At 49.7% G+C, this 21,874-nt stretch overlaps 1 protein-coding gene across 1 annotated transcript; it reads left to right on the forward strand.

Annotated features, from left to right (window-relative positions):
• Positions 1-2,466: 2,466 nt before the first annotated feature.
• Positions 2,467-21,453, forward strand: LOC308463233 (uncharacterized protein C16orf96). Its single transcript, XM_080981424.1, has 16 exons — positions 2,467-3,202; positions 3,782-3,886; positions 4,831-4,911; positions 7,157-7,231; positions 8,387-8,525; positions 9,900-9,973; positions 10,125-10,235; positions 11,093-11,167; positions 11,341-11,505; positions 12,477-12,595; positions 15,506-15,568; positions 16,130-16,216; positions 18,114-18,273; positions 18,937-19,036; positions 19,406-19,492; positions 20,446-21,453. Exons 1-16 carry the CDS (start codon positions 2,780-2,782, stop codon positions 20,589-20,591), a joined length of 2,010 nt encoding a protein of 669 aa, XP_080837550.1. The 5' UTR covers positions 2,467-2,779; the 3' UTR covers positions 20,592-21,453.
• Positions 21,454-21,874: the final 421 nt, after the last annotated feature.

Genomic DNA, 21,874 nt, shown 5'->3' on the forward strand with positions numbered 1-21,874 from the left:
CTTGTCTGAAAAATAAATAAATAAATTTAAAAAGCACCCTTCGAAAAGAATAAAGTCATCGGTGGAAAAAAGGTTAAAAACAGCCATTTAAACATTCAAAAATCAAAATCAGGGATAAACTAAGAAAGAGATTGAAAAGTCTGTGGCAGGATTTGAGTGACTTCCGTGTTACGATGGATATTTATAAGAGAATATATTATTGACGATTAAAAAGAAAAAAGGAGATTAATAGTGCACTAGATAAAATAAGCAGTAAAATGTATGATGGGGTGGCGGGAAGCCGCAGGGAACTCAAGAAGAATGTACAGTGAACAAATAGTGTGATTTTCTTTTTGTATTTCTGTTTTGATTATATATATATATATATATATATATATATGTTTCATTCAGCCTTTCAAAAAGCATTTAAATTAAACAGAAAGAGAGAAAGATTGAAACCCACGCCCTTGTTCTAGATGTGTGTGGGTAAGTTCTTTCTTGTGGTGTTAACTCGTCTAGGAGTTGGGAGGGATCCCAAGGACCTGATCCGTTTCCACCCCCTGCAATGCAGAATTGCAGCAAAAACTGGGATGGCTCCATCGGGAGAGACTCTTAATTCCAGGGAGCCCCATCTCAGGCAAAAGATTCCTGCACTGCGCCGGGTTGGACGAGAGGATCACCGGGATCCCTTCCAACTCTCCGATTCTGCGATTCCCTCCTCACCTGGAATAGCAACCAGGACGGAGCAGCTGTTCGTTTCTTTAACAACCTAGGAGCATCGGAACATCCTACAGCTGGATCAGGCCAATGGTCCTTCTCTGCAGGACCAGCACCTTGTTGTCCCAGGGTCCGGCCTGGCAGCGCCTCTGCGTCCTGGTTAGCAGCCATTACTAGCCGCCTCCATGATTTTGCCCAATCCTCTTTTAAAGGCTGCCTCCTGTGGGAGGGAGTTCCATAGTTTTAACTCTGCGCTGCATGACGAAGGACTTCCTTTATCTCTCCTGAATCTGTGGAACTCTCTGCCACAGGAGGTGGCGATGACCAACTTGGATGGCTTTTTAAAAGGTAAAGGGACCCCTGACCATTAGGTCCAGTCGCGGACGACTCTGGGGTTGCGCGCTCATCTCGCTCTATAGGCGGAGGGAGGCTGTTTTTCTGCAGACAGCTTCCGGGTCATGTGGCCAGCGTGACTAAGCCGCTTTTGGCGAACCAGAGCAGCGCATGGAAACACTATTTACCTTCCTGCCAGAGTGGTACCTATTTATCTACTTGCACTTTGACGTGCTTTCAAACTGCTAGGTTGGCAGGAGCAGGGACCGAGCAACGGGAGCTCACCCCGTCGCGGGGATTTGAACCGCCGACCTTCTGATCAGCAAGCTCTAGGCTTTGTGGTTTAACCCACAGCACTACCCACATCCTTTTTTAAAAGGACTGGGAAAATTAATGAAGGAGAGGGCTGTTGAGGGCTACTACTAGTCACGATGCCTCTGTCGCCTCCGCAGTAAGAGGCAGCAATGCTGGAGACCACAGGCTTGGGGAGGGCTCTTGTGTTCAGATCCTGCAATTGGCCTCATCCAGCAGCTTCTTCTTAAATTCTTACTTTGGGTATATATTTTAATTTTATTTCTGGTTTTCTGGTCTGCAAGGTGAGCAGTTCATCAACCAAACAGTTCTGAAGACAAAGGAAAATGATATATAATGGAATTGAAAAGGATGTTTAAAATAAACTTTGTAAAAAAGCAAAACAAGCTTTTCTCTTTGAGAATTATAGGTTCTGAACTAAATTACATAGAACTAACTGAACTAAATTGTGTAGAAACTTATTCATGTATGCGACTACAGCAGCAAGAATGCTATTCACCCAAAAATGGAAAGAAGCAGAAGTTCCAGTAAAGGAAGAATGGATACAAAAACTTATGGAATATGCAGAAATGGCGAAACTTACCTGAAGAATAAGAAATCAAGATAACTAACTTTTACTAAAAGAATGGAAATTGTTTATTGAATATTTACAGAAAAATTGCAAACAGATAAACACACTGGCAGGATTATTGTAACAACCTGCAGTTTCATATGAGTATATATTTAAAGTAGATAATTAAAGGAGCAAATTAAATGAATTTGGATATGCAGAAGATATTAAAAAATAAATTTAAGGAACGGCAGAAAGAGGGGGAAGGAAGTCAAGCTTTGAAATGTTAAAATGATTGTAAAATTAATGAAATGTATAAACCTGAAAAGTATAATATTTTTTTAAAAAAGACATTAAGGAAAAGGTTTCCTGCATTTGCCAGGAGCAGCAGCTGGGTTTGAACTTGCCAGTGGCTCTAGTTTGGTGGGCACCAGGGGACGGAGTGCAACCTGCCAGCCTTCGCCCAGCTCCCAGGGTGCCAAGGCACAACACCCCCCATCTTCCAGCCCCCTCCCTCGCTCATTCCAAGAGCACCTTCCCTTGGCACCAAATGCTGTTTGAGTATGTGGCTAATCTGGCTCCTATCCAAGTACCGCTGTGATTCACGACAGGCTCGGCTGGTTCCCTGCCTGCGCTGCCCATCTTCCAGAGCTCCCCGTGTTCCGGCATCTCCTAGCAACCAGCAGAAACTTTCCGCGCAGAGCAGAACTCCGAGCAGCAAGCCTGACGCTGTTTTCCCCCCGGATAAATCCCATGCGCACATTGTCAGTGACTGATTAACTCTGAACCTACTGGGCTGTGTTGCTGTCCCGTCCCCAAGACAACTAGCTAACCTCGGAGTGGAAATCTCGATACCCGGCTCTTCGGAGCCCGTCTGCCGGAAGAATCATGGCCCACAGCATCTCCTTTGCAGAGCTGATCAACCTGGCCATTGGGACGCCAGAACTGGGCAATGTCAACTTCAACGCCCTCCATTTATTCCTGCACAGCCTCTTGGATCACCTCCACCTGAAAGACATGAAGAAGGAAATCACCGACGATGAGCTGGACTTCATCAAGCCCCCGAAAGACCTGGCCACAAGCGTGGCGACCTCCGAGGTGGTCCAGCCGGCCAAGAAATCCAGCTCTATCTTCCACCAACTGCACGACAGGGTTGTGGCACTCGAGAAGCAGCTGAATTTCCTGAATGAGGCTCCCACCACCGCCGAGCTGCTGGCCCGCAGCCAAGGAGCTGCCCAGCCGGCCCAGGACATGTGGCAGATTATGCAGCTGAAGAAGAAGATGGAAATGAATGAGGCCGGGATGACCAAGGTGAGTCTCCCCGAAAGAAGAAAGGCACCTTCTTTCCTTCCTCTTTTTCCTGGGCAGCTGGCGCAGCACACCTGGATGTGGCCCCCTGCCCCACTACCTACAAAAGAGAAGGGACCGTGATGTTTGCAATGGGCCACCATTCATGATCAGATGGTGGTCTGGAAATGGCCCTGGAAGGTGTAGCCAAGGCCTTGAGGGCAGGGATGGGTGAGGCCTCCTGAGGTTGCTGGACTCTGGTTCCCATCAGCGCCAGCCAGCATAGGCCACATTTCAGGGACGTTGTGGCCCAAGAACATCTGGAGGGTCCTAGGCTCCCCATTCCTGGTCCATATCTGACTTCTGAACTCAAAGGTCTGCATGCGGATGAGGACCAAGAGCAGAAACGGGTGGCTTGAACAGGAGAGGGCCTGAGCTTTGCAGAAAAAGGGTGTGTGTGGGTGTGGGTGTGGGTGTGTAGACTGAGTGCACTTTCCATAGTTCCTATCAATGGCCAGCTCTGCCCAGCCCTCCTGCCAATGGTCTCCCTAGGTGTCTTCTTCTGGTTCCAGCCGTCACTAACTCCCTCTCTGTCCTGTCCAGGCCATGACTACCTTGCAGGAGCTGCTGAACAACATCTGCACCCTGCAAACAGCCACAGAGGGCTTTCAAGGAGAGCTGGGGCAGCTGAAGGAGCACTTCACCAAAGTGAGTATCCCCAGAAGATGGAGACAACACCAGGAAGGGGCATCTTGCAGTGGGGCAGAGGGCATTTTTCTTTCAAAGCGAGGGGGACCCTATGAATGTAGCCTGCCTGGGCTAGGCCCCCAGAGGTGCCTCTCAGAGATATACAGCCCAACTGTGGTTACTCAGCTGGCATGGGGAGGCACTCTGGACATGCTCAGAGCCCCTCTTTCTACTATTGTTTATTATTATTATTATTATTATTATTATTATTATTAGCAGCAGCAGCAGCAGCAGCAGCAGCAGCAAGCCCACCTATTCTGTGTTAAATGCAGGGCACAGTGGGCCATTGGCACAGCTGCAATCTCCAGCCCTCCAGAGCAGGGGCAGCCCCCTGGTTTATGAGGTCATGATCAGGCCCAAAGATGGCTGGGGCACAAGTCTTGCAAGGGCCACCAGACACGCCTAAGAGCGTGTAGTCCTTGGCAGGGGAGGCCGCAAACGTGGCCTTCTTTGTCACCTTCATTGCATCTACAACTATCCACCCAATGGAGGTCTTCCAAGCAATGCAATGGGTTCTTTCGTCTACCTTGGAGAGCCCAACTCTGGAACCCCCAGAGCCAATTTTGCAAGGTACTTTGAGGGCAAAATCCCCCACCTCTGTGCAGCTCCGAGTGCCGCCCAGATCACCAATACGCTTTTTGGGGGTGAGGCAATGAAGTAGCAGCAGTTCAGCTGCAGATGCTGTTGGAGGAAACTCATTCCCTGGACCCGTTTCAGCCAAGGTCTGGTTTTGGGGCTTGAGTCCTCCTGACCCACAATGCCCTTCCGGAGCGTTACGGTGGGGGAGTGTGGATGTGGAATTCTCAATGCCATTGTTTGGCTTGCGGCTTTTATGTAAGATGCTTAGAGACCAAAGTTGATACCACTTATTATTATTACATAATAACCATGTGATAAATAAACAGCTCAACGTTGACGAAATGAGGGAGCAGCTCACCCGATTAGATGAGCAGGCCAGGAAGATGGACGGGATCAGGGAGCAATTGGTGAGTGCAACTTCCCTGACTCCCACCCGCCCTGCCCTACATCGTGAAAGCGGATGAAATATACTCGGAGTTGAGTGTGGATTTCATGCTCTTTATTCAGCTCATAGTAGTGAGGAATGGAAGTTCCCCCAAAGTGTCTGCTTTATATACATTATTTACACAATAGGCCCTACATGATTGGCTAATTCCGGGATTCTCCTGTAGGCCAATCAGGGTGCGGATTCACTTCCACCTGGAGCTGGATTGGGTGGCTCCTGTGGACCAATCAGACTGCTGCATTCTGAATCCTATTGTTCTAGGACCAATCAGACTGCTGCATTTTGGATCCTATTCAACTCAGTACATAATAGTGGAGAAAATGCTTTTGCTCTGTGCTGAGGCTGGACAGGAGCCTTAAATGTTGCTTGTGTGTTTGGAGCCGAGAAGAAGAAACACAGGACAAGAGCGATGACTTCCTTCCAGCCTCCTGACCTACCTTCCTGGGACCAGGCGGCTCTTCTCAAAGCTGCCTCTGAGCCTAAGAGTGTAAAAAGGACCTGCTGAATTAGGCCAGTGACCCATCTAGTCCAGTGTCCTGTTCTCACAGCCAGGTGCCTCTTCTGGGAAAGCCACAAGCACAGCAGTCCTCTCCCCTCCTGCGGTTTCCAGGCAGACCCACTTCCTTCCCCAGAGGCAGGTTTTGTCCCTGTTTTAGATGGGGGACCAGCCAGCCTTGCATGTGAGCCCAGGACACCCACAGCTCGCTCTGAGCACAACACACCTCTCTCTCTCTCTCTCTCTCTCTCTCTCTCTCTCTCTCTCTCTCTCTCTCCCTCTCTCTCTCTTCTTAAATTTTTTATTAACAATTTCAACATAACAGTATATCAAAACATATCATATTCATTATTCCCCCCCTTTCCCCATCAACCCCCCCTCAGATTTCCCTCAGCTCCTCTCTCTGATTTCTCAGCAGTTATTCTCTGCATATTATAAAATTATTTCAGTTCTTACATTATCTATCCACCATGTTATCAATCACTAAATTTGTGTATGTTTATTCAAATCCTGCCAAGGAGTCCAATTCATTTTGTTGTCTCTTTAAAGCTCCCATTCTTCTTTGAAGTCACAGTTGTCCTTATCTCACAGTTTGTATGTCAGTTTAGCCAGTTCTGCATAGTTCATCAATTTCTCTTGCCACTGTTCTTTTGTCGGGATTTCTTCCTTCTTCCATCCTTGTGCTATCCTTGCCTCTCTCTTGACACCCCCCCCCCGCCTCTTGTTGCCGCTGCCCTGCTTCTTCCTGGCCCAGCTCTCTGCAGGGGCATCGATGCAGGCGAGGGGAACGTCAGGCGTCCGCCCTGGTCCGCTTGGAGAGGAAGGGTGGGATAGAAATTTAATAATAAGCACCTGTACCAAATCATAGCAGTCAAGGGGGGGGGGGGGCTTCCAGCAGCACAATGAAGGTGAGGAATGCAGGAGGTGGCTGTTGTCCTAGGTTTTGACCTTTAAAGCCCTATGTGGCCCAGGACCCACGTACCTACGGGACCACCTCTCCTGGTTTGCCTCGCGGAGGACCTTAAGTTCCACAAATGACAACAGTTCGGAGGTCCCAAGTCACAAGGTGGTTAGGTTGGTCTCAACTAGGGCCAGGGCCTTTTCAGTACTGGCCCCGACTTGGTGGAACGCTCTGTCACAAGAGACTAGGGCCCTGTGGGACTTGACATCTTTCCGCAGGGCCTGCAAGACAGAGCTGTTCCGCCTGGCCTTTGGTTTGGACTCAGTCTGACCCTTACGTTTCCCTCCCCTTATGGTTTTGATCTATGGGCTACTTTTAAAATGAGGTTGCATTTTAAATTGCATTTTAACCTGTATTTTAAATTGGGTTTTTTTTCCCTATTATGTTTTCATTGTAATTTTACTGGTGTTAGCCGCCCTGAGCCAGGAGGGCAGGGTATAAATAAAATTTATTATTATGATTATTATTATTAATCAGGGACCCTTCCACAAAGTGGCTCAGCAGGACAGGCAGCAGTGGGGGGCGGAGGGGCGAGCTTTGCTGCACCTCACTGGGCCCAGTCTCCCTACCAAGACAAGTGGCTCAGTGTGGCTCGTGCACAGAGGCTGGCGATACGGGAGGACCGCTTAGCCAAGCTGAGCCCGTCTGTGGGGTGGGGTGGGAGGAGTCCCCTGGTTTCTTTACAGCCTTTATCGCTCCCAGGCTGGGCCTTCCCCACGCAGGTCCTCACCTGCTCCTTTCCCAATGCAGGGGAGGTTGGGCTCCTTGGCAGACGCTTCGGACCTGGTGCGCTGGAGCTCCCTCTGCGAGATGCTCACGGGAAAGGTGAGTGTGGGGGACGGAGGAGGGGGGGCAGGAAGGCAGGTTCCCAGCCCCCACGCCCTGGCAGCCCTCGCATGAGATCCTGCAGCCCTGCAGAAAAGGGAGTGGGGAGGAGAAACTCAGTGCAGAGGCAGCAGGATCCCTGTTGGGCATGCAGAAGGTACCCCCTTGGCACACCTCCACTAGAAGGGAGTGGCAGGGAAGACCCCTCCCTGCCCACCAGCCCTGAGAGCTCCTGCCAGTCCAGGGTTGCCACACGTCCCGAATTTCCCAGACTTATCTGGGATATTTATTTATTATTTTATTTACATACCGCCCTGTACCCGGAGGTCTCAGGGTGGTTCACAGAAAAGACCACAATATATAAGACCAAAATCAAAACAATAACCCAATAACACCGCCCGCCCCCCAAAAAAGAGCTACGTTTTTAAATATAGGCTGTCTCTAGGAGTATCCGGGGGGGGGGGAGCTCAACAACTTTTCTCTCTGGGTTTTCACCGTTTGAAATATGGCAACCCTATGCCACTTGAGTCTACGTTTGCCACCGGAGGTCAAGAAACTCAGCCAGCTCATGTGACTGCCTCCGGGGGGCAGGGGGCCTTTCCTCCGGTCCCTCCCCCTGGTCAGTCCATGGAAGGCTGGCCAAGCCTCTTCCCATTGCCACGGCCACCCATAGCATCATGGAGGCAACCATGTCTCTGGTACAATTGCAAAGGCCAGGCTATTCCGCAGAAGCCTGCTTCTCCTGGACTGCCACATCTGGCCCTTTGACAGTGGAACGGTCTCCTTTGGGAGACGGTGGGCTCTCCTTCCTGAGATGTTTTTAAGCAGAGGTTGGGTGGCCATCTGCCATGGATGCTTGGGCTGAGATTCCTGCATTGCAGAGGGTTAAAGCACATGATGCTCAGGGTCCCTTCCAACTCTATGATTCCATGAGTTTGGCTCACTGTCGAACAGCTCTCACTCAAGGCTCAAACAGTCACACCCTCGCTCCACCCACCCCAGTTTTGTCTGCTCTGGCGGGCAGCAGTGGCTCTCTGGGTCTCTCCCAGCCCAGGGATTGAACTCAGGATGTTCTGCATGCAAGGCAGGCGTTCTCAGCTCACCCACCCTGGTTTCCCCTCCACGGTCTCTCCCACACATGTGCTTGTGTTGCAGAGCTACACCGACCCAGAGGGCTTGGAGAAGTCGTCCCGGGAAGTGCTGGCTACCCTGGGACAGCTGCCCGGGAAGCACGAAGTGCTCCTGGCCCAAATCACTCAGCTGGAGGAGCAGATGAAGCAAGCCGGCCTTCGGGGTGAGTCCTTGGGCAACCCCACACCCACCCCAAGCATGGCAGTGGGAAGAAAGAGCCATATACTGGGGGTGGGGAGCAGCACCCAGTTGGGGCTGACACCTTCTGACCCAAAGGCCCCACCAACACATCCGGGGCGGAATTGCAAGGCACACCCACCCACCCCAGAGAGCCAGTGTGGTGTAGTGGTTAAGAGCGGTAGACTCGTAATCTGGGGAACCGGGTTCACATCTCCACTCCTCCACATGCAGATGCTGGGTGACCTTGGGCCAGTCACACTTCTTTGAAGTCTCTCAGCCCCACTCACCTCACAGAGTGTTTGTTGTGGGGGAGGAAGGGAAAGGAGAATGTTAGCCGCTTTGGGTAGTGATAAAGCGGGATATCAAATCCAAACTCCTCCTCCTCTTCTTCTCATCAGCTGGTGGGCTGGTCTGGAGCCGAGCTCAGGGGCCAAGTGCGGAGATGCGCTCTCTGCATGCCCAGAGGCACCCTCTGTTACAGTTACCTTGGCTCCTCCAGAGTCAGAGCAATGGCCCATCCAGCCCAGCCTCCTGTTCTCCCAGTGGCCAACCAGGTGCCCCAAAGGGAAACCAGTAAGCAGGACCTGAGCAGTGTGGGAATGTTCAGGGAGGCAGGAGAGGATATATTGTTCATTAATATCTTTCCTAACTTGTGCTAGCAAGTTCTATAACTTAGCAGAGTTTTACATTCCCCCTTTAAACGCACAGCAGATAGCTGGTTGCAGGCTTGTTTAAGCCTCTCAATATTAGGCTCCTGGCAAGTCCCCTTATATCCCTCTTAAAAGAATGAACACGCCACAATCTTGTGTAAAGTATATAAAAGAAGTTTACTCACATCATCATTTCACAGTTGGATCCCTGAAGGCAGACTTAGTTACAAAGTATATACATGTGGATCTATCCCATGTGGGGACAATCCCAGTGTCCTCTGGAAGTCAACAGAGCATCTCTAGCTGAAAAGCTGCTCCAACGATGGTGGAAGTCAAAAAGAGAGAGGGTGCTGTGTGCCTTTTCCTTTTGTTACCTGGACAGGTAAGGTCACACCCACCTCTAGTCACATGCAAAGGAAGTATGTCCCAGTCAGGAGGAAACAGGAAGTTTTCAACTGGCTGGACCAAACACTCCCCTGCATGTCCACTCTAGGAAAACAAGGAATGTTGTACTTGACTGCTACTTATGTATCACATCCCACATAGAAGAGCAACTTTTCCTTCCTGCAGTTTCCAGACACTGGGATTCAGAAGTGTGGCTGCCTCTGACTGTGGAGGGCATGGTGACTAGGAGCTATCACTTGCTCTCTCCTCCAGAAATTTGGAGGATGAGGCAGCCCAGCTGTGAGCCTTCTTTCTGCTTGCAGGCCTTTCTGGAGAACCACCTGAAATGGAGTCTCTGCTAGAGCGAATAAACTGGATCCAAAGTCAGGCTGAGAAGGTGACTTTTGGAGCACGGGGCAGGAGGGGAAGGGGGCGCTCAGGAAGGTCCTCCACACCACCCAGCTGTTGCCTGCCAGGTGGGTGTGCACCCGGTAGCACCCAAGGGTGCACCTGCTGAGTCTTCCAGCTCCTTTGCTTGCTTTCCCCAGGGCAAGGAATCGTTGAAGGGCACCATGGATCAGATGCAGAGACTGAAGGATCAGTGCGAGAAGCTGCAGACAGGCATGGAGAGGATGATGAAGAGCACGTCAGACATCCAGGTGAGCAGCGTCACTCACCTGGGAAACTCTGTAAGAAAATCAGAAGGGGGTCCGTCTAGCTAGTAGCTATCAATAGCCATCACTGCTGATGGCAAGGGGAATATAGGGTATAAAAGGAGAATTCCTGGATGGCAGGATCCAAATTTGGGGCAAGTACTGGTACTCTTTGGTAAGAGAGCCCCAGCAGAGTTCTAAAACCACAAAATATACAGCAAAATTTGGAGATATTATATAGGCTGTTACAATGTGCCCTTCTAAGTCTCTTCTGAAGTTCCCCTCTTCGCCTAGCGTAGGAAAAGATCACACATTGAGTGAGTTGAAAATGGTTTACTTACATACTCTCCAAAGGTCTATTTCATGCACCTTTCCATACATCAGCCAGAAAACACAGGCAGTACAACTTGGTTTAGTTCAGTGGTGAAAGTTCCTATATTATTTATATAGAAACACAAAAATGGCATTTACAAGCCATGCGGTCTGAGCCTTTTTTCATGGCCAACATACACTGGATCAACTACCCTGCTGCCAGCCAATGCCTGTGTGAGAGGCAGGGAAGATCTCCCAGGGTGGGAAGCTGGGAGAATAAAGGGAAGATCTGAGAGGGTCCACCCCTTTTGGGTGAGGCAAAGGTTAAGATTTACCCCTGAGAGAGGGCTTTGCATTATTTTTTTTACCTCCTCTTCTCTCTTTTTGTTTTACTCTTGCTTAGATTGGGTTTTTTATTATATTGTATAATGAAAAATATCACTTTAAAACTTGTGCAAAAATCCCCGGTGCCTGGACACACACACGTGTGTTCCGAATAATCTCGGGGCATAAATGCCGGTGTCAAGTGTGGCTTCTGTTCCTGTGCACAGACCATGCGCATCATGTTGGAGCAGCTGGATATCACAAAGGCAGACAAAGCCCTGATCCAGGAAGAGATGAACGTGGTAAGTGGACCACGTGGAGCTGGGAGGGGGCTCATGCCTCCAGGGGAGGCGCATGGTCTGAGTGACGGGGCCCTTCCCACTCTGAGAGCTTAGCCTCTGGGGGGGGGGTTGCCTTCCTTGGCCCCCCTGCTGCTGGAGGGCACTGGGGAGGGCCTTGCTGCTTCTCCCCGCAGAAAGCCGACAAGAGCCAGCTGGAGGCCAAGGTGAACCATGTGGAGCTGCAGTCGGCCACCGCCCAGCTGAGCGAGATGATGCAGGACCTGCTGCAAAAGATGTCCCTGCAGGACAAGGACTGGCAGAAGGCCCTGGAAAAGCTCTTCACCGACATGGACTGCAAGGTGACGCCCTCCTGGCAGAGCCACCAAGCGCAGGCGGGCATCAGGGGCAGCCCGGCTGAGGCCTCGCTTACTGGGATCCTGTGGTTTCCGGGTTCCAGCAAGACCTTGCGAGAGCGGAGGCCTCCGTGTGATTTTGCACGGCTCTTGCGAGATCTCACCGGAACCCGGAAACCACCGCAGTTGCTTCTCTGGCAGCGGAGGGGCGCCCATGGAAGTGCTCCTTGGAATTCGCCGTCTGAGGCAAATGTCTCCGTCTGCCCCCTGGGTGGCCCAGCCCTGGCAGACATCCTTAGCGGTGGGCAAAGTTCCCAACCTGCATTCCCAGGGCTCAAAACCTCCTGGCGTTCCTTGCCTGGTGTCATGGGCTGGTTGGAAGCAGAGGAAAGTTGGGAGGGAGTAGCTGGGCAACCCCCAAGGGACGAAGGCTCAGAGCCCAGGGAGTGGCAGTGGGATGATGCTGAGGGGTCAGAGGGGGAAGACTGGGAGGAGGTGTCAGATGAAGGAACAGGGCTGTGTGAGCTGGGAGAATCAGTGGCAGAATCAGAGGCAGCCCAGAATCAGAGGCAGAAGCTGAAACAGGAGAGGAGGCAGGTCAAGAGGCAGAGATGAGTCTGGCTGGTGAAGAGGCAGCAACTCCTGCTGGTCTCCCAGAACCAGGAGAGGCATGAAGAGGGCGGAGGAGAAGTTAGCTTCACACAGGCATAGTCTCAGATTGCTTGGGGGAAACCCTGGAGAGAAGGAGACATAGTCAGATGTGGGGATGTTGTTATTAAAATGCGTATATCATCTCGACCTTTAGTCTCGGCCGCTGATCCGTGGGGAGGGGCAAGACCTACTGTGGATGAGCTGCTGTGCTCATTTGGCCAGACACTCCGCCAAGTCTGTGCGGATCCTGGCCTTGCTAATAAAGCGTTAACTCCAACGTGCACAGTGCGACTGACCACTGGCTCACTCCTGCCACCTCCCCACAGCTGGACCGCATGGCCCTGGACCCTCTGAGCCGCCAGCTGGAGCAGGTGTGGCAGGTCGTCAAGAAGTACCTGAGCGAGGGCCCCCGCTTTGACGCAGACAGTGCCGCTGGCTTTAAGAAGTGAGTGGGGGGTTTGTTTGGCAGGGAAGCTGGGGCTGAGCATCTTCTCCCCATCGTCGTGAGAGGCAGGGCAAGGGCATCCCCTCCGCAGTGCCAGCTGCCACTAATTTTTGCAGCACCGCTGCAAATCTGCCTCAAGGCTTGCAGGCTGTCAGGATTTATGATCTCCCTCTCACACCAAGAGACAGCAGGCTGGCGGTTTTATAACATTCATTAAAAATAAATAAATTATTTAACATAATTATTACAAAATACAAGCAAAATACTGCAAATACATACATATATATTTCAGATAAGCACACATATATAAAAAAGAATAAAAAAGGAAGAAAAGAAAAAAGAAAAAGAAAAAATAAGGAGAAAAAGAAGAAGAAAAATTGGAAGAATTTCTTCCAAATTTACCGTATTCTACAAATATCTCAATAATAAAATTTCATTGATTGACTTCCATCACTTATACTGCACTTCCTATATACATTTTAAGCAAAATTGTATCTGTAATTCCGTATTTTTCCCGTACAATCTCATACAAATATTCTAATCAATAAGTTTTCTAAATCTTTCATAAATCTATTCTAAACACAACCAATACCTTACACTTAATCTTTGTCTACATAAATAATCATTTAAACATTTCCATTGTTTCTGGATTATATTTTTTGGTTTTTGTCTTATCAAATCAGTCAGCTTTGCTAATTCCAAGTATTCACATAATTTATTCAGTCATTCTTCTTTGATTGGAACGTAATTCCCTTTCCAATTATTGGCTATTAACATTCTCGCTGCTGTTGTCGCGTACAAGAAAATATTAATTTTGTCATTCAGGATGTCACCATTCAAAATTCCTAATAAATATGATTCTGCTCTTTTATTATGTGATGTTTTTATTAGCTTTTTAATTTCCTCATGTATCATATTCCAATATTTCTTAATTTCCAGACATGACCACCACATATGGTATAATGTTCCAATCATTCTATTACATCTCCAACACTTATTATCACCCGATTTTTTCATTTTTGGCAACCTATCTGGCAACATATACCATCTATGATGCATCTTCATGAAATTTTCTTTCGATTGATAACAAGCCGTAAAATTTATATTTTTTTGTCCACAATTTAACCCAATCTTTGTATTCAATTTCATAACCCAAATCTTGATCCCACCTTAACATATTCTTGTTAGGATACTTCCGTTCCACCTTAAAAAAGGGATCAAGCTTTGTGAGTCACAGAGTCTGCATATTTCCTGTTCACAGGAAGTTTATGTTTTGTATGTGCTTTCGTTTTCTCTCTGTGTCTGAGACACTGAAGCAGGCAGTCATGTTTTTTTCTTTGTTCTGACCAACGCTGAATAAACTTGTAAATATGCCCTCCTGAGTGCATCTTTCGCTGTGCAAAAGTCTGCTGAGAGAGCGTGCACCAGCTCTGGAATGTGGCAAGCTATTTCTGAAGCTCGTGTCGCTAATTGATTGATACTGCGTTTCTACAGGAGGTCGATGGACGTCCGGAGACAGCGTGGGGGCATGATGACTTTTGTCTCCCTGGCAGTATCCCAACAATTCTTACTTTTAATTCCTTGATCTATTTGTATATTATTTAATAATTTATACATTTTTGTAAGTATTTTTTGTTTATTTTTGCAGCACTGCTGCAAATCTACCTCAAGGCTCGCAGGGTGTCAGGATTTATGATCTCCCTCTCACACCAAGGCTGGTGGTTTTATAACTTTCTGATTTATTGGTATTTACACAGTAGTTCAGTCCAAGCACACAGCTCAATCTTCCTCACTCGATGGGTCAGTTGAGCCCACTGGAGGGTGGACTCTTTTCCAACAGGATATACGCCATCTGCTCTGCCTTCTATTGGCCTGACACCAAGCCTGAACTCTGCTCATCCTCCTAGTCTGAGGAGACTCATGATCAGATTGTCCAGTTTGCCTCTCCTCCCCGGAGAGTGTGTCTGAAAGCTCCTGCCCTTCTGTCTGCCTTTCACTGTCCTGGGAATTTACGACTTGCATTCCAGGACGAGAGGAGCTCGCCTCAGTCTCTGCATATGTAGAAAGCAAGCCTCTTGTCACTTTCTGCCTGCCACCCCCCCGGTCCTCAGAGCCCTCACTGTCGCTCTGGGAAGGGACTTTCCTGATACAGGGCTTGGCACAGATGCCCGAGTGGCAGAGTGCAGGCTGGCAAGGGGGCTGGCTTGTTCTTCTTCTTTTTAATCATTTTTATTAAGTTTTCCATCTTAACAATCCAATCCAATCACTTTAAATATTCCAAATTATACATATACATATCAAATAATCAAAATATTCTGCCGAATTATAATTTTTTTATTGGGACTTCCCATGCTTCAAGTTCGGGGGGGCTCTGAGCATCTCATATCTCCTGCTTTTGATAGTCATTTCCAATAGTTCCTTTAAATCTTCCTGTTGTTAACATTCCTTCTTTCACAGCCTCTGAGTTGTTCCCACAAGCGAGATGAAGTAAACAAGGATATGTTTCTGTGTGAATTTTATGTGTATGATTCCCCGTCCATTTGCGGTATCTCCTCACACGCTGGTATTTCTGCCGAATCAATCCAAAAGTCTTTTCGCTGCTGTCAGCTGCCATCTTCCCTCATTTCTGATGAAATCAATTCTAGGCATCTGCTCATTAATTTTCCCAGACCGGTTGCATCAAACATTAGCCTTTCCAGAGGAGATTTACCAAATCGAACTTGAACTACAAATATAATGACATATTAAAAGCTCACCTCCAAGGGAGCAGGCGTCTTCTGCCGGCTCTGCGGGTGCTGACCCCCACCCAAGCTGCCACGTGAGACATCTTCAGGGTTATTCCATGGAAGATGGATGGGAAAAGGACTTCCTTCCTCAGGTGGTCAACTCGGGTCTCTTTGTGCTTTTCAGACAGCTCTTTGAGAGAGTGAAGTGCATCTCCTGCGACCGGCCAGTGACCATGATGACCGGGCCGTGAGTACACAACCCCTTGGTACCTTGCAGGGTGGGAGGAGGGTGGCTGCTTTGTGGGGGAGGCAGCCCTGGGCCTGTCAGGAGTTCAGCCTACACTCGAGTAGGACCCTGGTAGGGACACATGCCCGACTGGCATGTTCCCTGCCTCCTGGTCGATAGTTCAGGAGCTTCAAAAGTTTTCTTCAACCCGAACATCACAGCAACCGATGCCAACAGACATCGGCACACTTAGGGATCCACAGAGTTTGCGCAACTTGCGTAACAGACCTCAGCAACTCAGCATTTTGGCTAATCTACTTTATTTACATATAAACACCCACGGAGCACTGCAACATGGCTCCCCCTCTCTCTAGCATCAGACAGCAAAGAGAAAAAGAACAAAGGACAATAGTCCCACTTCATGGAACACAATAACACAAACATCCTGTCTCCATCACTTCCCACTCTGTGGAGTCAAAATGTACACCGTCATGTGATAGACAACAATCCCATGACTGCAGACACGGAGCAGGAATTCTAGCAGCCCCCCCGTCTCACCCCCCTCTCTTTTCTTCTTTGCAGACACATGGTGACCATGCGGAAGGGCAGCGCACGCCGTCGTCCGGCTAGTGCCAGCGGCTACGAACACCTGACACGGCTGCAGAGGAAGTGAGGAGGGGGCACTGCGATGGGGGGGTGGGAGTCGCGGTTGGGGAGCCCTGCTGATCCCCCCACTCGGAGGGATGCTAAGGGGGGGAGGGCCCTTTCTGCATCTGAAATCAGGGGCAGGCAGAATAGGGGCTCAACCAAACTTAAGGGTAATCTTTCACGATATGGCTCCCTGCGCAAGGCCAAGATTTGGCTCCCTCAAATGGATCTTCTCAATTAAGGATGTTCTTGATTTTGCACCCCCTTGGCTTGGCGCCCTGTGCAGAGGAACCACCCCCACCCCAAATCTAGTGCTGCAGGCATCCACTTCTCCCAGGTCATATGTCCAGTTTCCCCCGGACATATCCACGACTCCAGTGGCAAAATTACCATTCGGGGGAAATTTCTAAAAATCGGCGGAATGTCCCAGTTCCCCTCCCCCCCCAAAAAAAGCTCAACAGCTTTTTGTATCTGGATACTTCTTGAAATACGGCAACCCTCGTCTGGGCAGTTTTCCACTTCATCTGTGATTTCTAGACATGGCTCTGAGCAGTTTCCCCCTCGTGCCACTCCTCTCCCTTTAAACCAGAACAAACAGCAACCTTTGGAAAACCCAGCTGCCATGAGTTCCATCCGATTGAGCCCTAAAGAGCAGTTTTTCCTGGAGGAAAGGCAGTGAGACAAGAGAAAGTTTGGAGAAGCCCTCAGCCTCTCTGGTTCAATGTATTTTACCTTCCTGTTTCTGGTGGCCAGCCTCTCTCCAGGGTCCCTTCTGTCCCCAGAGTCAGGGCTTTTTCTCTCTCAGGGGGAACTCACAGGAACTCAGTTCCAGCACATCTCTGGTGAGTGCCATTGTCCAGGGGACTAGTAGAAAAAAGACAGTCAAGGAACCGAGAAATTGCACAAAACAAATGAAATACTGTGAAAATCCCTGAAACGAGAAGTAATTGACTGGAAATATTATCTTATGAAAATAAATGAACTAATACAAATCAAAGAGTTTATGGGAAAAATCAGAAAAACCTAAAATTGAACAAAGCCTTAATGGGATGCCGGCTACAAATCTCGTTTCACTGAACTATTCAGTTTCCTCAGAAGGAAATAGAAAAATCATAAACCTTAAATGACCATTTAACATCAACAGTAACATCTAGACCATGGGAATGTTTCAGACCTGTTCTTGAGTTTGTTTAAAATCTGAAACAGCTTATCTTGTATTCCTTTCTTTGAATTTGTGCCATTTAGGTTTTTTAAACCTTTTTGTAAAGGCAACGCTAGAATTTTCAAAGCTGAGTCCTCAACTCTTTATTACTGTGCTTTGCTTCCTCTAAGTTGGGCTTTGTCTAAAACTTGCGATTTAGGTTTTCAAACCCTTTTTGTACATTCAGTACAGTGGTACCTCAGGTTACATATGCTTCAGGTTACAGACACTTCAGGTTACAGACTCCGCTAACCCAGAAATATTACCTCAGGTTAAGAACTTTGCTTCAGGATGAGAACAGAAATCGTGCTCCGGCGACGCGGCAGCAGTGGCAGCGGGAGACCCCATTAGCAAAAGCGGTGCTTCAGGTTAAGAACAGTTTCAGGTTAAGAACGGACCTCCAGAATGAATTAAGTACTTAACCCGAGGTACCACTGTATTAGAAATTGTACCTTTGAGTCCTTAATCCTTTATTGCTGTGTTTTGCTTCACCTAGGTCAAGCTAGGATTATAATACTTCAGAATTTTTGGGAGTTTTACATCCTTCCTGTGAATTTTGGTCATTTAAGGCTTATGATTTTTCTATTTCCTTCTGAGGAAACTGAATAGTTCAGTGAAACGAGGTTTGTAGCCGGCATCCCGTTAAGGCATTGTCCAGGGGACTGGCAGTCTCCAGCCCTTGAAGCTGACCCCCCTGGCCTGGTCTTCTTTCCTCAGGGATGGGGAGGCGAGCGAGGCCAGTGGCGCCCAGCCCCCGCAGACCTGCTGGCAGTGCCAGGCCCACCACCAAGCGTGCACCATCAAACGCCTGACCCGATCCCAGGACCTCACCACCATCTACCCCTACGGAGACCCGACAGCCATCACTTACGACAACGTGAGCGGCCGCTGGGCCACCTCGAGCCGCCTGCCAGGGGGAGGATGCTGGGTGCAGGGTGGGAGATCTGCCTGAAGGACCACAGCAGCGAAGGGTGGCCCCGCTGGATCTGGGCCACTAAAGGCCCATCTAGTCGAGCCTTCTGCTGGTGGCCAGGCAGGGCTGGCCAAGAAGCCAGCAAGCCCAGCTGAAAAGCCAAAGCCCCCAAAACCGCCGGAAGGTAGACTGTCACTGAACATGGAAGTTCGACTGCGGCTCCTTCTCTCCTCCTCTGTGAAGGCATTTGGTGGTAACGCTTTCTTCAAGAGATCTGAGCTGGGATCTGGGCCTGGGTTGGGTCCGTTTGTTTCCTGATTCCCAATATTTATATGCCACCTAGTGATAAATGCCCTGTTGGTGGCTTACGAGCAAAAACTAAAAAACCCCCATAAAACGCAACTTGAAACTAAAAACCTAAACCAGCAAAAAGCAGTGGAAAGAAATATTTATGATTGCCGTTGTCTTCACCCGGCGCCTAAAAAGGTCATTGTGTAGGCCGACCTCTCTGGAGGGGCCAACGCTGGAAAGGCCCTGCCTCCATTTGTTTCATTTTGCCCACACTCCGCCCTGCCCTTACTGGGTCTTGGCTTGGCTCATCTCTCACAGCCTTTGTCCCCCTTTCAGACCGAGGTGGACATCCTTGGCGTCAATGGCGTCCTCTACAAAGGCCGGGTGGACTCCCAAGCAGTTGAGCGCTCCCTCGCCCTCCAGAGGGAATTCACAGGTGCGGCACTTTGGGGGCAGTGGGCACGTCTATGGCAGTCCTCTTGGGGATCCAGTTGCCCTTCTGCCTGGGGCTTCAACCACACAAGGACCTGGCCTCTAGCTCTCTCTCTCTCTATTGATGGGTTTTTTCCACGACTGGCTTGAAGCAGAATTAAAACAGGGGCTCCAAGCAGCGTATCTCATCTCTCCCCTGGTCTCCCCGGTCTAGTGTGCCAACTCTACCCACTACACCACACTGCCTCTCCTGCTGGAGCAAGAGACAGATGAGTGAGCAAGCAGGTGGCCATTGGGGAAGGGGAGGAGGAGGAGGAGGAGCAGGTTCAGGGGCTTTCGGCTGACCGGCCTTCTCGCTTCCCTCCCCTGCCAGTCCTGAAGTGTCCCCGGCCCCCCTTGGGGAACAGGATGGAGAGAGCTCGTTCTGCCTATGCCGACGTCAGCGCCTCGCCCTATGCATGTGAGTCTTCTAAGCCCGCCTGGGCTGGGGGAAACACTGGCAACTGGGCACCAGGGAAGAGGGGCTGGAATCGGACTCAGGGGCCGTGATCCGTGGGGGACGGTACCAGCCGGGAGCTGCGGAATGGGCCAAATAAGAGAATCCCTCCTCCTCCGCAGAGGTGCTTTGAGCCTGGATCCAGCAAAGGCTGTATTGCAGTTGCTAAATCGTATGGCAGCAGAAAGCACAAACAGCTGTTGCTTCTCTCTCGCGATCTCTTTTTAATTATTTTTTATTTATTTTTTGAAAAATTGTCTATATATAAAACAAAACCATTTCAAACATTAAAATACAGAGTCTTTCGAACCCTTAGACCTTCCCTTCCTCCATGGGTTCCATCTTTAAGATTAAATTTACTGCATGTTTTACCCTTATCTATCTATTATATAACCATAATTACCATAAATAAATTGCCACCTTACAAGTGTCCCGCCAAAGATTTTAACCGTTTGCAGTGGTCTTTTAAATAAATTACAAATTTACTCCAGTCTTTAGAAAATACTTGATCTTCCTGGTTTCGGATCTTCCCCGTCAGTTTCACCATTTCCGTATGCTCCATCAATTTCACCTGCCATTCTTCTTTTGTTGGTACTTCTCTTTCCTTCCATCTCTGGGCTAGTAGCATTCTTGCTGTCGTTGCCTACATAAAAAGTCTTTTATCTTCTCTTGGGACCTCTTCACTTATTATACCTAGTAAAAAGGCTTCTGGTTTTTTGACAAATGTATTTTTAAACATTTTCTTTAACTCATTATATATCATCTCCCAGAAAGCCTTTACCAATGTACCGGTACATGCCCACCACATATGACAGAAAGTGCCCTTTTTTCTCATTTCAGAATTTGTTTTGTACACTTTAGCCATTTTCCTCGGGGTTAGATACATCGTTTTCATATGATTTCTCTCTCTTTCTCAGTGCCTTCTGTCCGAAGGATAGTGCCAGGACGCCAGCAGCAGCTGCAGGTGCAGCAGGAGATCACCTTCGAGACGGTGGATGGGACGGTGGCCTCCACCTTCAGCCAGAGCAACTTCAAGAGCGGTGGAAGGTTGGCGGGCATGTGAGCTGCGCCAGTGGCTTGCCCCTTGGGCGGCTCTGCCAGGCAGCACCCGCCCCTCCCTTGTGTTAATTGCGGGTGCCCCTCTCCCCCGGCAGGTGGGGCTGCGACTCGGGAGTAGCTCCAGGGCTGCCCTGCTGGGCCTCCCCCCTTCCCTTTGGCCGCCCAACTGAGAGAGGCACTTCAGGCAAAACCAACCCTGGCACCACCTGCCACCAGCTGCTGCCTATAGAGGCCCAGTTGCCCCTGGGAGATTGGGGGGAGGGGCTTAGGAGCAGCAGTTGGTGAGCAGCAGGGTGCTGGCAGGGGAGGGGAGGGGCAGTGTTTGCCCCCAGCCAGGAGTGGGAGGGGGTCTGGCCGGGTGACCCGGGCCTCTCCGCACCCAGTTGCCAGAATGCCCCTTTTGGAATACCCTGTCCCCTGCTCGGGGGCCGCAGTCAACGCAGCTCGTCCCTCTCCCCATGGATCCACGCATGCCCACATACAAAGTGGAAGCTGGAGGTTGTCCGAATGAGTCTTACTTTAATGGGAAAGGTGAGCTTTAGATGCCAGAGAGAGAAAAATTATGGGGGCATTTCCTGGAGTTTGCAAGGAGGTGAGCTGTGCATGCAATGACCCCCCTCCCCACTTTATCTGTGGGCATGTGAATTATACCCCTTATTCCCTGGGCAAAAGCTGGCACCAACTCCTCTCCAGCTCTTGCCGCCTGCCAGCTCCCCCCCCATTCTTCCCAGGGAGGGCCACAAACCCCCAAATGCCCCCCTATGAGACCCCCTGGAGCTACTCCTGATTCTGTCCTTGGGTGGATGTGACTTAAGAGTTTGTCGAGCGAGGAAGAAACCCATAAAGTTTTTTGTCTGTTTTCTTAATTTGCTGCCAGCCGTTCCTCCTGTCGCATTTGGCAAGGATCATAGAAGTTGGAGCGTGGGGGGTCAGAACCACTGGGCCTTCTTTGCGGGTATATTCGGGTGGGTGGGAAGGCTGGGACCCCCTTTGAAGGACCCCCTTAGCCCCAAGCACACAGCAGATACACGGAGGCCCTTCTCCTTTCCTTTGCTGGGGGAGGGGGTCTCTGACCGGGCCCCTTTCCCTTTTGGACGCGATAGGCAGAGCAGCGAAGCCTCCGTCCACATCACGGAAGGCGCATGACAGCCTCTCCGTCCCCATGTGACTCAGGAGATGTGGCTGGATCCTGGCCTGGGAGGAAACTCTTGAGTGGAGGTTGCCTGGAGCAGAGTTTGGGCCACAGCCGGCCCGTCCATGAGGCAACTGAGGTAGCTGCCTTAGGTG

The sequence above is a fragment of the Podarcis pityusensis genome (assembly GCF_964106645.2).
Source record: "Podarcis pityusensis genome assembly, chromosome: 14".
In the NCBI taxonomy this organism is placed as follows: Eukaryota; Metazoa; Chordata; class Lepidosauria; order Squamata; family Lacertidae; genus Podarcis; species Podarcis pityusensis.

Coding starts and splice junctions, on each gene's coding strand:
- LOC308463233 (XM_080981424.1), top strand. CDS start 2,780: ATGGCCCACAGCATCTCCTTTGCAGAGCTGATCAACCTGGCCATTGGG. Junction 10,236..11,092: donor AGAGCACGTCAGACATCCAG/GTGAGCAGCGTC, acceptor TCCTGTGCACAG/ACCATGCGCATCATGTTGGA. Junction 16,217..18,113: donor CTGACACGGCTGCAGAGGAA/GTGAGGAGGGGG, acceptor TTCTTTCCTCAG/GGATGGGGAGGCGAGCGAGG.